At 43.0% G+C, this 12,252-nt stretch overlaps 2 protein-coding genes across 2 annotated transcripts in view; both read left to right on the forward strand.

Annotated features, from left to right (window-relative positions):
- LOC117747504 (solute carrier family 12 member 3-like) overlaps positions 1 to 3,292 on the forward strand; it is an 11,623-nt gene extending 8,331 nt beyond the window's left edge. Inside the window, exons 20-25 of the mRNA XM_034556787.1 lie at positions 165 to 269; positions 386 to 497; positions 986 to 1,072; positions 1,282 to 1,411; positions 2,669 to 2,736; positions 3,154 to 3,292. Coding sequence (XP_034412678.1) covers positions 165 to 269; positions 386 to 497; positions 986 to 1,072; positions 1,282 to 1,411; positions 2,669 to 2,736; positions 3,154 to 3,292 — 641 coding nt within the window. The remainder of the gene's footprint in view (positions 1 to 164; positions 270 to 385; positions 498 to 985; positions 1,073 to 1,281; positions 1,412 to 2,668; positions 2,737 to 3,153) is intronic.
- A 3,305-nt stretch (positions 3,293 to 6,597) lies between these two features.
- Positions 6,598 to 10,252, forward strand: LOC117747546 (macrophage mannose receptor 1-like). Its single transcript, XM_034556872.1, has 6 exons — positions 6,598 to 6,645; positions 7,214 to 7,270; positions 7,357 to 7,731; positions 8,354 to 8,746; positions 9,050 to 9,136; positions 9,431 to 10,252. Exons 2-6 carry the CDS (start codon positions 7,237 to 7,239, stop codon positions 9,778 to 9,780), a joined length of 1,239 nt encoding a protein of 412 aa, XP_034412763.1. The 5' UTR covers positions 6,598 to 6,645; positions 7,214 to 7,236; the 3' UTR covers positions 9,781 to 10,252.
- Positions 10,253 to 12,252: the final 2,000 nt, after the last annotated feature.

Here is a 12,252-nt window from a genome sequence, read left to right on the forward strand (position 1 = left end):
ATCCGTTGAGCACTTCCTTGCTGTGGTTCACTCTCACGGCTCTCATCGTGTCATTCTTACACACCTTTCGCAAACATACGATATTTCGTAAATATCGGCACATGTGAGAGTGCGTTATCGTCGTTAATGTCTCTCTCTCCCCTCCCCTCTCTCGCCCGTTACAGCGGACGACGTCTCCGACAAAGGCGACGTGGATCAGATGGAGACGGTGTTCCAGAGCGACCAGGGGAAGAAGACCATCGACGTCTACTGGATCGCTGACGACGGAGGTCCGTTCTGGCCGAGCGATTTAAACCGTGTTACGATGTTTGTAGTTTCATCTCCAACAAAGATGGAGGCGCGTCTTTCTTTTAGGTACAGTGTTCCTCCTCCTCGTCTCCTCCAGGTCTCACCCTGCTGGTTCCGTACCTGCTCACCAGGAGGAAGCGCTGGCACCGCAGTAAGATCCGGGTCTTCATCGTGGGGGACGAACAGAACATGGAGGAAGGCCGCAACGAGTAGGTGGCTTTATGTTTTTGGGCCTCCTTGGATACGTGAATGAATAATATATAATAATATATAATAGTCACGTTTTTTGTTGAGCACGACAAATTGTACGAAGAAAAAAATTGGTCAAGAATAATTATTAAATAAACATCACAACTCTTTTTTCATGTCGTGTGATGTTGGAAAAGTAGGAGGAACATTTAGGAAATTGATAAGAATTCCAATTTACTTGTAAATGTGTACATTTCCCCATTAAAAAAATGTATACATAAAACTCCATATTTGCGTGTCAAATTCTGAAATTTGTTGACTATTGTATCATTTTAAATTGATTTTTTAATTCATATTCATAAGTCTTTTTCATGCAGGTTGATTACCGCAGATTGTCGGCTGGTACATTTATGGGATATATTGTGCAATAAATTCAGATTTTGATACTGTCATGTTACATAGATCAGGGTGTGTTTGTGTGTTTGTGTGTTTGTGTGTTTTCTTTTAGGATGATCGCACTGCTGAAGAGGTTTCGCTTGGATTGTAGCAACGTTACGGTGATGACGGACAGCGAGCGCCATCCGGACGCCAAAAAGTACGACCGGAAAAAACGGTGATATGGGAAGAGATCGGTTTATGATCACAGGATGCCGTCATAGAGTATCTTTGTTTTAGACAACCAGAACATTAAAGGCAACATGTGCATTATTTTCATTGTTTTGACTCAAGATGGGTTATTTAGGTTTAATATAAGTCATTTCAATAGTTGTATCTTCTGTCCTTTTGCTTGTTGCCTCTTCTCAGCCTCAGGAGGTTTGTGGACAGCGTCGCCCCCTTCAGGCTGCACGATGAACCGCAGGAAGACGTCTCGGTTCAGGGACGAAGCGCCCCGTGGAAGATATCAGACAAGGAGTTTGAGGCCTTCAGACTTAAGGTGTGTGTGTGTGTGTGTGTGTGTGTGTGTGTGAGTGTGTGAGTGAGTGTGTGTGTGTGTGTGTCTGTGTGTGTATGAGTGTCTGTGTGTGTGTGAGTGTGTGTGTGTGTGTGTGTGTGTAAGTGTGTGAGTGTGTGAGTGTGTGAGTGTTTGAGTGTGTGAGTGAGTGTGAGTGTGTGAGTGAGTGTGTGTGTGTGTGTGTCTGTGTGTGTATGAGTGTCTGTGTGTGTGTGAGTGTGTGTGTGTGTGTGAGTGTGTGAGTGTGTGAGTGTGTGAGTGTTTGAGTGTGTGAGTGAGTGTGAGTGTGTGAGTGAGTGTGTGTGTGTGTGTGTGTGTGTGTGTGAGTGTGTGAGTGAGTGTGTGTGTGTGTGTGTGAGTGTGTGAGTGTGTGAGTGAGTGTGTGTGTGTGTGTGAGTGTGTGAGTGAGTGAGTGTGTGTGTGTGTGTGTGTCTGTGTGAGTGTGTGTGTGTGTGAGTGTGTGAGTGTGTGAGTGTGTGAGTAAGTGTGTGTGTGTGTGTGTGTGTGTGTGAGTGTGTGTGTGTGTGCGTGTGTGAGTGTGTGAGTGTGTGAGTGAGTGTGTGTGTGAGTGTGTGAGTGAGTGTGTGTGTGTGAGTGAGTGAGTGTGTGTGTGTAAGTGTGTGAGTGTGTGAGTGTGTGAGTGAGTGTGTGTGAGTGTGTGAGTGAGTGTGTGTGTGAGTGTGTGTGTGTGTGAGTGTGTGAGTGTGTGAGTGAGTGTGTGTGTGAGTGTGTGTGTGTGTGAGTGTGTGTGTGTGTGAGTGTGTGAGTGAGTGTGTGTGTGAGTGTGTGTGTGTGTGTGAGGCCTTCAGACTTAAGGTGTGTGTGTGTGTGAGTGTGTCTGTGTATCTGTGTGTGTGTGAGTATGTGAGTGTGTGAGTGAGTGTGTGTGTGTGTGTGTGAGTGTGTGAGTGAGTGTGTGCGTGTGTGTGTGTGTCTGTGTGTGTGTGAGTATGTGAGTGTGTGAGTGTGTGTGAGTGTGTGTGAGTGTGTCTGTGTGTGAGTGTGTGAGTGTGTGTGAGTGTGTGTCTGTGTGTGTGCATGTGTGTGTGTGTGTGTGTGTGTGTGTGTACATTCATGTCAACAAACATATTGCCGCTGTTGTCGTCATTGGTGTCAATATATTCATATAAACTAGAAACATAACACATGTTTACATATCAGAATGTCTATTCTTGATCTTTCTTTGTTCCATTTGTTTTGTCTTCTCACGTCATCCATCGTTAAATGTCTCCTCTCCAGTCTGAGCGGACAGTGCGGCTGAATGAAATCCTGCGGAGTTATTCCCAACACGCCGCTCTGGTGCTCGTGTGAGTAAACAACTTGTGACATCATCAGACACCGTGAACAACGAGTCATATTTAATACGTTTCCCCTTCTCACCGTCGGTAGGAGAATTATTAAAACAAGTTAGCATTCGTAAGCATTACACGGACATGTGTTAACGGTTCTATAGAACGCTATTAAAAGGACATACTTTATAAATGTACAGCATTATTATATGAAAAGCACAGTTGTGTGACACATGTAGACATCAATGTGAGGAGATGAATACCACACATTGTCTGATGGATGCAAAGTCATGCACGTGTATTTCCATGGCAGCGTGACAACGATAAGGGACTCGTTGTGTAACCATTTGACTCGTTGTCGAATGTTCCTCGTTGTTGTCGTGCGGTGTCGTTGCGCTCATGTAAACGTGGTTCTCTGTCGGTTCCCCGTGGCAGGAGCCTTCCGGTCCCACACAGAGACTGCACCAGCGCCCTGTACATGGCCTGGCTGGAGACCCTGACCTGTGGCCTCCACTGCCCCGCGGTGCTGATACGAGGGAACCAGCAGAACGTGCTCACGTTCTACTGCCAGTGAATTCCTGGTTGACGCCATGCAAAAAAAAAAAAAAAAAAAAAAACGTAATAAGTGAGAAGAAAAAAAAACAATGTTCATGCAATTTGTGCCAAAATAAAAAAAACGTGGTAATATTTGAAGGTAGAGAGAACGTGTAGGACGTAACGCTCCGGAGCTCTGGTGGGCAACGCCCATGCAGATACGAAAGGGGGAGGAGTGGAGGACCTCTGTGACACTCACGGGGGCGGAGCCACAACCTGGAAGTGATGGAAGACGTCACCCAGACCCCAAGAGGAGGACTAAGACCTAGAACTAGATGGTAGATCTACAGACGGATTGTGTCACATCCTTATGGAGGTATCTGCTTCTCTAGCCGTCTACACAGGTGTTTCCTTTAATGTGTCACTCGTCTATGTATATAGAGGTGCTGCATATTGTTAAAACTAATCAAATGAAATGACCTCGTTGAAAGAAAATACATGAAAGACTCTTGAGAATAAGGAATGAACACACACATCAGATAAAATATGACTTTATTCATCCCCACTGGGGGAGATTTCGTGAAGCAGCAGCAAACATGTTTACAAATAAACAATACAATAAAATAAAAATAAAATAGCAGGGCATATTACATATACATAATACATAATACAGAAATGTAAAAATGAAATAAAAATGAAAGTGTATAGAGTTTATTGATGTTCAATTTAAGGAGGATCACATGCGATGGTTCCAAAGATAGCTCCCTATTTACCCTATTATTTGTATATATGATTGTAATATTTGACAAAAGAAAACTATCCTTGTGGCCTAGATGAACAGTTTATTGGATGGTATTGTCATTTTTTATGGTAGAACTCAGGTCGTAGGCTCCAAGTGTTATTACGGTTTGAATAGGTGTCCCACAAGGTTCTGTTCTTGGTCCTCTTTGGTTCTCTAAGCTTGCTTGTTAGAGGTGTGGTATTATAAGTAGTATATAAAATCAGTATATAGTGCACAAAAAATTTAAAATATATATTCTCTATGACTTATGATGATGACTATGATTTAATGCAACATGTCACCTTTTATAAATGCGTAAATGAACAGCCGTGTGACACCTGTCAGTCATGATGCAAGATGATGATTCATAAATTCCCTACATCTCAATTGGAAGTACACTAGTGAATGTGTACTATATAGAGAGTAGTGGTGAATAAACGGGATGATTTCATACTCAGAAATGGGCCGTTAATTCAGAATATTCAGTTTCATTCAAATTTCTCAGACTTTGCTTCCAAAATGTCAGTTATCCATTAAATTCTTTAATTATTTGTATTATTTGTGAATACAGGCAACAGTGCCATTTACTTATTTTCATTAATACTTAATAATAATAATTTACACTGAAGAATATGAATTGAAAGTCTGGGAGAAAGTTTTGAATGACAATCAAGAATTTCAATACATGTTTTGAAGTTTGTATTTCTAATATTATCTTATTATACGTATGTGAATATTAAAAAACACGGCACGTATTGCAATTTACTGTAACTGGGAGAGATGTAACATAAATGTAACTTAGTTAATAAAAACACACCATAATATAACTTAATCAACATAGTTACTGAGCCATTTCTTTACCTGCGTAACACTTTTGTTGAGTTTATTCGTGCGGACCAGATTTGGATGTTACTGATAAAGTCTTTTTGGATAAAGCATTAGATAAAGTTCTGTCTCTTTATTCATAAATGATGTATGAAATTGTGAAAGATTCTAATAAAATGTGAAAAACTAATTATTCGTCGTTATTATGATGATTATTATTTCATCCGGCTACACCTCTTTTTAAAATATATATTTTTTAAATGATATAATCCACTTTATCATCCTAAACACTGAATATTTTTGCAATACTGCAACCTCACCACCAGATGGCACTATATCCTGCACAACTCTACTTTGAGATACTCTACTTTGTTCATGTATCTATTATAGAAATATGTTTTTATTGGCTGAATTTGACGCAAATATCATTAAGCATGTAAATAACTGGGAAACGTGCATTAAAACATATCTACCAACGTAAACAGAGCCATTTAAATGTTTGAGCAGTTTAGATTAAATGTTTTAAAATATACTGCATGTCAACAGCATATATCTCTCTCTCTCTCTCTCTCTCTATATATATATATATATATATATATATATATATATATATATATAAATATATATATCTATATATATAGATATATATATTTATATATATATATATATATATATATATATATATATATATATATATATATATATATAACTCTACATCATTATGGAGTGATGGGATTGGTTACAGTTATTGTGAGTATGGATGAATAAATAATAATAAGAAAGGCTAATGCTCCAACTCAGGGGGAAAACATTCACTTTGTATTTTAAAATGCAAAAAAATGTGTATTTTCACAACAGTTAACATCAATGTGAGGAGATGAATACCACACATTGTCTGATGGATGCAAAGTCATGCACGTGTATTTCCATGGCAGCGTGACAACGATAAGGGACTCGTTGTGTAACCATTTGACTCGTTGTCGAATGTTCCTCGTTGTTGTCGTGCGGTGTCGTTGCGCTCATGTAAACGTGGTTCTCTGTCGGTTCCCCGTGGCAGGAGCCTTCCGGTCCCACACAGAGACTGCACCAGCGCCCTGTACATGGCCTGGCTGGAGACCCTGACCTGTGGCCTCCACTGCCCCGCGGTGCTGATACGAGGGAACCAGCAGAACGTGCTCACGTTCTACTGCGTTCTAATCATCAAACCCAGGAAAAAAAAAAAATAAAAAAAAAATATATATATACAAATATATATATATATATAACTCTACATAATTATGGAATAACGGGATTGTTTACATTCCCTGTGAGTATGTATGAATAAATAATAAGGAAAAAAAGGCTAACCATCAAACTCAGGGGGAAAAAAAAAATATATATATACATATATGTATATACTGTATATATATATATATATAACTCGGGATTGTTTACATTGCCTGTGAGTATGTATGAATAAATAATAAGAAAAAAACTCTTAACTTTGTATTTTACAAATTAAATAGTGGAAAACATTCTTTATTTTCACAACAGTTAACATCAATGTAAAGTATTCTCTTCATTATTATTCTTTCTGCACGTTGGACAGTCACCAGGGAAATGTTTTTACCTGTTTGTTTACCTGTTTATTTACCTGTTCCATCATGCAAATGACAGGCTTGTCATCATTGGATCCTTTCTTCTCTGTATTTCAATATTCAAAGTCCTCAGGTGGCTTCAAGAGCTCCTGCAGGCTGAGTCTTCATCCTGAGGAGAGACGCCGTGTCTGAGAGGAAGGCTTAGGAGAAGTAAGTCACCATTATCTTTATTATTATTATTATTATTATTATTATTATTATTATGTATTTTAACATGAACATTATCTTTCCTCAGTTTAGATTGACACTTTGCCTGACACGTTTTGTCTGCTGTTGCTCTGCAGACATTACTCAGGGCTAAAATATCACTTTTTGTGCCTGTTTTGGGGGAACAAAATATATTGTTACAGACTTCATGATTCTAAACTTTGCAGTTTAATATATACGATAACAAGAACGCCTGACCATATAAATGCGATCGAGTCTAAATGCTCACAGGCGTCCTCTGATTGGCCGAGAGCTTCCCCCTTCAGGTGTTGCTCTACCTGTTGAAGGACATGAACCCTGACAGCAAACAGCACATCATCAACAGCTCTGTATTTTATTCAAATACATTCCACATTTCTTTTTAAAAACACGTACGCTTGTATTACTGTTAGCTCTGGTTTGACTACGGTTTGCATATTCCTTTGGTACTCTGAAGGGAGTGCAGTGGTTTTATTTATTTATTTTAATATTCTTTCATAACTGATAACTGGAACAATTGTGTTTGGTTCAGTTTCATCTAGAACCAGAGCAGACATGCAGTGCTGTCGGCTCGTGCTCCTCCTGATGGGTAAGTGGATCGGCCTGTTCCAGAACAACGTGCACTCATAACAGGATTCTTGATACCCTGAACCCGTTCCCTTCCTCTGGTGTCAGGTCAGTGCTCCCTGTACGTCGCTGTCCTCTACGGGTACGAACTCGTTGAGGAGAAGAAGACCTGGGAGGAAGCCCGGGAGTATTGCAAAGCCAAACACATTGACCTGGCCACAATGCAGACCTTCACGGACCTGGAGGAGGTCGTCGACTTAGTGGGGGACAAAGGGGACACCTGGATCGGGCTGCGGAGACAAACCGGGTCCACAAAGACGTGGAGCTGGTCTTCGCCGAAGGTGAAGTTCATTGACAGCGAGGCAGCATGGAAGACGAATGAGCCCAATAATGCAGCCGGTGCTGAGGACTGTGTGGCGATGCTGGATAACAAATGGATTGATTTCCGTTGTGGACTAAAGAAAAGGTTTCTCTGCTACGATGGTGAGAGAATATGTGAGAATAACGTGATGTTTTAGTGCCTGTGGTCGACATATACTTTACATTGTTATATTAAATTAGGTAGAAACTTGGCAGGTATATGGTTAAGAAAAAATATATTTACGTATATTACATCTTTAAATTCTTGCTTTGAGATTTTTTTAATTACTGTGATGATAATATATATATATATATATATATATATATATATATGTGTATATATACAGACATATATATTTGTATATATATGTATGTATATATACAAATATATAGATGTGTATGTATACATACATACATATACTGTATATGTATACATTTGTATGTATATATATACAGACATATATATTTGTATATATATGTCTGTATATATATATATATGTGTGTGTATATACACATATATATATATATATATATATATGATCTCATCGTATCTCTCACAGATTTAAAGGCCTCTCCTACTTTTTATTTATTAGACAAAATGTGATCCTCCTTATTATCCCTTCAACACCTTCCTCCCGATAATTATCTGAAGACTGCATCACGTAGATCTGTCTCACGTGTTTAAAGTAGGAACAAAGCATTTCAAGAGATTTGACCTCTTATGGGTTTTTCTTTCTGTCCACAGAAAGAAACCTCAAAAAGTTCCACTTGCATACTGAAAAGAAAAGCTGGCCAGAGGCTTGGCGCTACTGTAGAAATCACCACACTGACCTGGCCAGTGGTGACGCACAGTTAACAGGTGACGCCTTCCAGACAGAGATGAGCGGGAGTGCCGGTGAAAAGGTGTGGATCGGCCTGTACGCAGACACGTGGGCGTGGTCAGATGGGAACTACCCCTCCTTCTGGAACCCCACGCTGTTTAAAGGTGAAGGCCAGGGCGCCAAGTTGTCAGATGGGAGCTACCCCGCCCTCTGGAACCCCACGCTGTTTGAAGGTAAAGGGGCGTGTGTTGCTTTGTCGGAGAAGAAATGGAAATCCGAAGATTGCTCTCACAAAAACAACTTTTTATGCAATACGCGTGAGTACTTTGTTGTTGTTGTTGTTGTTGTTGTTGTTGTTGTTGTTGTCAACCCTGTTTGTGTCAGAGACTTTGTCACGACGCTGCTAGCTCCAGAATAAAAAAATCACACTTAAAAGTCCAGTGCGTGGGGTGGGGGGGGGGTTTGTGGCGTCATCTAGTGGCGAAGGTTGAACATTGCAACCAGTCGAATCTATTCCTGATGTGCCGAGAAAATAAAATAAAAAAAAGTGTGTGTGTGTGTGTCAACAAGTTGCTAGAGGAGCTCAAGACCAACAGAGGTTTCCTGTGTTTTGTTTTCAGAGGAGACCAACCCAGCAACTAAACCAGTACCCAAACCAGTAAACGACCCAGCACCCAAACCAGTAACCAAACCAGCAACCAAACCAGGTAGGTTTGACCTTTCCGAGTTACCCTAGAAACATGACATGACAGGACCCGCTCCGCATGTAGGTATAAACGGCTTTATTATAACCAAAACACAAAGATTATATGTTGTGATTATAGACTAAAGAGAACATTCATAATTCTATTAAATCCCATTTCTGCCAATAAATCCCCTCAAAAGTTCCTTTGTAAAGTTACAGAAGGCATTTAAAGATCATCATCATCACCAAATATGTACGCAGTGATTTAAAGTGCAGAACACGGCTGCTGGTCTGACCCTGTGTTTGTCTCCGACAGATAAACTGGTCCTGATCAATAAATCCATGACCTGGGAGAGGGCCTTGTCCTACTGCAGAGAGAAGCACAACGAACTGGTCTCCGCCACCAACCCTACGGAGCAGACATTGGTCCAAAACATAGCCATGGGGGCCAAAACCACCCACGTCTGGATGGCACTGCGCTACTCCTGCACTCTGGACTTGTGGTTCTGGGTCGACAACAAGGTGGTCAAATACTCCAACTGGGGAACCAGTGAAGAGATCGTTGATACATGTGACATGTCCGGAGCCATGGAGAAAGGAGGAAAACACCAGTGGTTCAAGAAGAATGCCAACAAAAAGTTGAATTTCATCTGTCGTGAATATTAACACACGATCTGTGGGCGCATGGTGACGGCCATTCTGTTTGCAGTGGTGTGACTTTTATGTATCTTTATCCTCCGGGGTTTATCGAATGGCATTCTGGGAGATGTAGGAATTACAATGTAAAAGGGGGGATATGAAATGACTGACTAAATCAATTAAAGTTTCACAAGATAACTATAAGGATGTGACCATGTGACCGTTTTTTTAATTTCGTCTCCTGATTCAGGAACACCGGAATGATCCCGTTCCATTTTCTGAAGTTTCTGTATTGTCTTTCTCTTTAAAATGTTTATCTTTTGAGGTTGAAATAGGAATAAATGCATCAATGCTTCCACATACAGAAAATGGAACATTCAACCTTTTGTATCGCGTTTCGGTTGAATAGCTGGTGATGGTTGTAAGCTCTTATCTGGTAAAAATATGTATCTTTGACGATCACATTTATGGAGTTTAATGTAAACAGATGACTGTTTTCTCTGAGCTTGAATAAACTGTTGAATCATAGAGTGGCCGTCTCCCTTTTTCTGCCTATTCAACCCCAAACTCTTGAAGATGCTGCTTCTTAAAAGGCTTTTCAATGCAGTAAATTAAATAATATGTCTAATTCAGTAGTTTCATTAGACAACACTTTGCTTTGAGGGTAAAGAGCTGGTCCACTGTTCCACGACCGGGACGGAATCCGCACTGTTCGTCTTGAATCCGAGGTTCGACAAGCGGTCGGAGCCTCCTCTCCAGCACCCTGGCATAAGCTTTTCCCGGGAGGCTGAGCAGTGTGATACCACGATAGTTCGAGCACACTCTCCGGTCCCCCTTCTTAAAGATGGGAACCACCACCCCGGTCTGCCAGTCCATGGGCACTGTTCCAGACCCCCATGCGACACTGAAAAGGCGTGTCAACCAAGACAGCCCAACAATGTCCAGCGCTTTCAGCCACCAAGGAGCTTTTTGACTACCTTAGCGACCTCTGCCAGGGATATGGGTGAATCCACTCCAAAGTCTTCCGGCGCTGCCCCCTCTCCGGGGGACATGTTGGCCGGGTTTAGGAGTTCCTCAAAGTGCTCTTTCCACCGCCCAACGATGTCCCCAGTCCGGGTCAGCAGTTCCCCCCCCCTGCTGAGAACAGCCTGGGGTAGACCCTGCTTTCCCTTCCTGAGCCGTCGGATGGTTTGCCAGAACTTCCTTGAAGCCAACTGAAAGTCCTTCTCCGTGGCCTCCCCGAACTCCTCCCATGCCCGAGTTTTAGCCTCCGCGACCATCGCAGCTGCAGCCCTTCTGGCCCGCCGGTACCCGTCAGCTGCTTCAGGAGACCCTTGGGCCAGCCAGGCCCGAAAGGCCTCCTTCTTCAGTTTGACGGCTTCCCTCACCCCCGGTGTCCACCACCGGGTTCTCGGGTTGCCGCCACGACAGGCACCGATGACCTTCCGGCCACAGCCCCGAGCAGCCGCGTCCACAATAGAGGCTTTGAACAAGGTCCACTCGGATTCCATGTCCCCAGCCTCCCTCGGGATTTGTGAGAAGTTCTTCCGGAGGTGGGAGTTGAAGACCTCCCGGACAGGATCCTCAGCCAGACGTTCCCAGTTCACCCTCACTACACGTTTGGGCTTGCCAGGTCTCTCTAGCCGAGTCCCCCGCCATCTGATCCAACTCACCACCAGGTGGTGATCAGTTGACAGCTCTGCTCCTCTCTTCACCCGAGTGTCCAAGACATACGGCCGCAGATCAGATGATACGATTACAAAGTCGATCATTGATCTCCGGCCTACGGTGTTCTGGTACCAGGTACACTTATGAGCCACCTTATGTTCGAACATGGTGTTCGTTATGGACAAACTGTGGCTAGCACAGAAGTCCAACAACAAAACACCATTCGGGTTCAGATCGGGCAAGCCGTTCCTCCCAATCACGCCCCGCCAGGTTTCTCTGTCATTGCCCACGTGAGCGTTGAAGTCTCCCACTATGGAGTCGGCAGGCGGCGCCCTTTCCAGGACCCCTCCCACCGACTCTAAGAAGGCCGGATACTCCGAAATGCTGTTCGGTGCATAAGCACAAACAACAGTCAGAGCTTTACTCCCCGCAACCCGTAGGCGCAGGGAGGCGACCCTCTCGTTCCCCGGGGAAAACTCCAACACAGCGGCGCTCAGCCGGGGGCTCGTGAGTATCCCCACTCCCGCCCGGCGCCTCTCACCCTGGGCAACTCCAGAAAAGGACAAAGTCCAACCCTTCTCCAGGAGCTTGGTTCCAGAGCCCATGCTGTGCGTGGAGGTGAGCCCAACTATATCTAGCTGGTACCGCTCCACCTCCTGCACCAGCTCCGGCTCTTTCCCTGCTAGTGAGGTGAGGTTTCACGTCCCTAGAGCTAGTCTATGCCGCCGGCGATCGGCCCGCCCAGGTCTCCCGCCTGGCCCGCCGCCCAGTCTACATAGCACCCGACCCCGATAATTCTCCCTGCGGGTGGTGGGTCCATTATATATATAT

The sequence above is a fragment of the Cyclopterus lumpus genome, chromosome 18 (genome assembly GCF_009769545.1).
Source record: "Cyclopterus lumpus isolate fCycLum1 chromosome 18, fCycLum1.pri, whole genome shotgun sequence".
NCBI classification, from domain to species: Eukaryota; Metazoa; Chordata; class Actinopteri; order Perciformes; family Cyclopteridae; genus Cyclopterus; species Cyclopterus lumpus.

Excerpts from the sequence above, each read along its gene's own strand:
- LOC117747546 (XM_034556872.1), top strand. The coding sequence starts at position 7,237 with ATGCAGTGCTGTCGGCTCGTGCTCCTCCTGATGG. Across the intron at positions 7,271-7,356 it reads GCTCGTGCTCCTCCTGATGG|GTCAGTGCTCCCTGTACGTC; the intron begins GTAAGTGGATCG and ends CTCTGGTGTCAG. Across the intron at positions 8,747-9,049 it reads CAACTTTTTATGCAATACGC|AGGAGACCAACCCAGCAACT; the intron begins GTGAGTACTTTG and ends TTTTGTTTTCAG.